The sequence below is a fragment of the Nestor notabilis genome, unplaced genomic scaffold (assembly GCF_000696875.1).
Source record: "Nestor notabilis isolate BGI_N333 unplaced genomic scaffold, ASM69687v1 scaffold25399, whole genome shotgun sequence".
Classification (NCBI taxonomy): domain Eukaryota; kingdom Metazoa; phylum Chordata; class Aves; order Psittaciformes; family Psittacidae; genus Nestor; species Nestor notabilis.
Window position 1 is genome coordinate 9,177 of NW_009945442.1, and position 2,701 is coordinate 11,877.

At 49.1% G+C, this 2,701-nt stretch overlaps 1 protein-coding gene across 1 annotated transcript in view; it reads left to right on the forward strand.

The window, feature by feature from the left end:
• The window catches only part of DEAF1 (DEAF1 transcription factor), a gene marked incomplete at its 5' end in the record, with an annotated part of 19,029 nt that overhangs the window by 8,384 nt on the left and 7,944 nt on the right, over positions 1-2,701 (forward strand). The window contains one exon of the mRNA XM_010022884.1: positions 2,094-2,344. Within this exon, the coding sequence (XP_010021186.1) occupies positions 2,094-2,344 (251 nt within the window). The remainder of the gene's footprint in view (positions 1-2,093; positions 2,345-2,701) is intronic.

Genomic DNA, 2,701 nt, shown 5'->3' on the forward strand with positions numbered 1-2,701 from the left:
AATCTCATTGTTGGTTTTAAGTCTTAGTCAGATCTTGATGTTATTAATTAAACATTGATTTTTTTCCACCAGTGAACACTTTCTTTTACCTGATAGACCTCTGCCAAAACAAGGGATCGGAAGTAATTCCTGTTAGATAAGTTAACAAATGCTGTGCTGGGATCAATATTGTACTGGAAGTGCAGCAGTGGGAAAGGCTCTTCTGCAAACACCTATTGATAAAGGACCGGCTTATCTCTTCCTCATATCTAAGTGCAAACAGTTCTATGCCCCTCGTGTGCAAGCTGATTGAAATTACTATTTTAATTAAGGGCTTGAGCATCAAATCTCCCTTCCCCTGTGTGGTGACCTTGCAGGGCTGTCACACAGCTAACACGTGGTCACCTGCAGCCCTCTGGGGTTTGAGGCTTGTCCTCTCCTCCAGAGCTTGCTGGATCCTTGCAGCTTTTGCTGCTTGCTTGCAAACCACCAGGTGTGATGTGGAAAGGATTAAAGTGTTAATGCACTTACAGTAGTTGGGAGATATTCCATCTTGCAGGAAGTCTTGTGTGTCTGCAGGTGCTTCCCCTCACTGCCAGTGTAACTCCTGGGCTGCAGCCTGGTGCAGGAGAGTCTGTGGCCTCTTGCTGCTCGGGACACTTTTGACAGTTGGATTTTAAGCATCATTTGAAGTGTAAAGTCAGGAAGATTTTCGCTGACTGGGGGGTCTCCTGCTGTATGTTTGTAACCTGGCTCTGCAGTTTGCTGTCCTGGGTCCCTGTCCTTCAGTGAGAGACGTTTGGGGCTTGTTTCTGCCCTTCTCTTTGGAGCTGCCTTAGAAAGACCAGTGTCTGTATAAGGCAGTATCTGTAGTGACAGCCAGGGAGTGTGGTGGGAGGTTGCTGTTGAAGTTAGCCCTCTTTCTTCTAGGAAACAACTTGGTGAGGAATTTAGAGGTCAGCTGCTGGTAGATGTGAATGGCTTGGACTTATTTTCATGGCATATGGCGAGTATTTGTGATAGAGCTAAGTTGTGGAAAAGCAAGGCCAGATAACATTTAATCCTGGAAGCGTTGCCTGAGGTGAGCTCACACTGGGTGCTGTTGAGTTCCTGGATCTAGATTTCCTTTCCTCATACCGTGGTGTCCCAGTGCAAACCTGGTGGTGGGAGAATTAGATGTTTTAGTGACACAATAGCTGTTGGTTCTTTGAAACATTTGCAGATGGAAGGCTAAGACAGACAGTGTTGGTTTTCTAGGACTTTGGGATAGGGAGGACTCCAGGACCCCCATTGAGGGGGTTGGAGGTAAGTTCAAGGGAAGGGTGACTTGATTACCAGAGTGGGAGTTCAGCTTCGTTCTGGTGGCTTCCTACAAACTGCTGAGGTTGTGGTTAGGGTGTGGAAAAGGAAAAGCTGCAGCACCTCAGGAGTTTCAGTGGTTTTTTTCTTCTTTTAATGTCCCCTGGAGTGTGTTGAGGAGTACCACTGGGCTTCTGTGCTTTTGGATTTCATTTCCTGCCTGTAGCACCCTGCTTCATGCAAGAGTGAAGGGCTGTAGTTAGGATGCTGGAGGAAAAGGCTGTAAGCAAGACATTTCCTTCTTGCAAACTGCCCAAACCAGTCAGGAGATGTTAGTGTCTGAAGGTGAAGCTTCCACCTGGGCTGTATTTGTTCATTCTCACCTTTGGGAGTAGGCAAGGAGAGGTCTCAGAGCTGCAGTGAGCATTGCTGGGCAGATACCCAGGGTATCTAAACCAGACACATACAACTGTGAGTACCCTTTACTAAATGTGGGGTGTCTCAGTGTGGTACATAGATTTTTACAGCCCCAGTTTGTTTTATGGGTACAATCCAGGATGAAGAGCTCCAAAGACATGACAATTATTGAGTGTTTTTTTAAAGGGCTTCTCAGCTGATGGCTTTGGAAAGTGCAGGTTTGTAATACGTGGAATTTTGTGGTGATGAAAACTTGGTTTTATTCCAGCCTTGGGCCAGGGTTATGGTTAAGGTCAGAATTCAGGAAGTCACAGGCAAACACAACACCAACAAACCCCTCCACTTTACAGAAGGAAACACCCTAATTCTCTGTATGCTCTTTTTCTTTCTTCCTTCAGTGCTAACCTCACTCCCTGCCCTGGCAGTGCCCCCCCCCACCCCCACCAAAGCCATATCCCCCTCCGTGGTGAACGGGCTGGAGGTGACGGAGCAGCGGAGCTGGCTCTACCTGGAGGAGATGGTCAATTCCCTGCTCCACACTGCCCAGCAGCTGAAGACTCTGATCGAGCAGGCCAAGCAGGCCAGCTCCTCCTTTCGGGAGGCTGCTGTCACACAGGCCAAAATCCAAGCGGACGTGGAGAGGAAAGAGGTAATCACAGCAGAGGAGGTGAGGTGGCTCAGCCAAGGGCATCGTTTGGGCTGAGGGATGAAGGGTGGCACCTCACTGGGTTTCACTGGCTGCTCCACTGGTGGCAGCCCTTAGAAATTGTTCCTCATCAAGAGAAAGCTCCGAGTGATTCGTATCGTGGGGAAGGGAGCAGAGTGCTCTGGGATTCCAAGAGCTGTGGGTAGTGGGCTGCACGAACTGCTGGGTGTTACAAGGCCTGAGCTGTCCCATCAGCCATCCATAAATTCATGGGATGGGGGCACTGGATCCTGGTGTTGGAAAGCTGGCGAGTGCTCAGCTGTGCTGGCTGGCTGCCTTTGGGCAAGTGAGGGCTGTGCG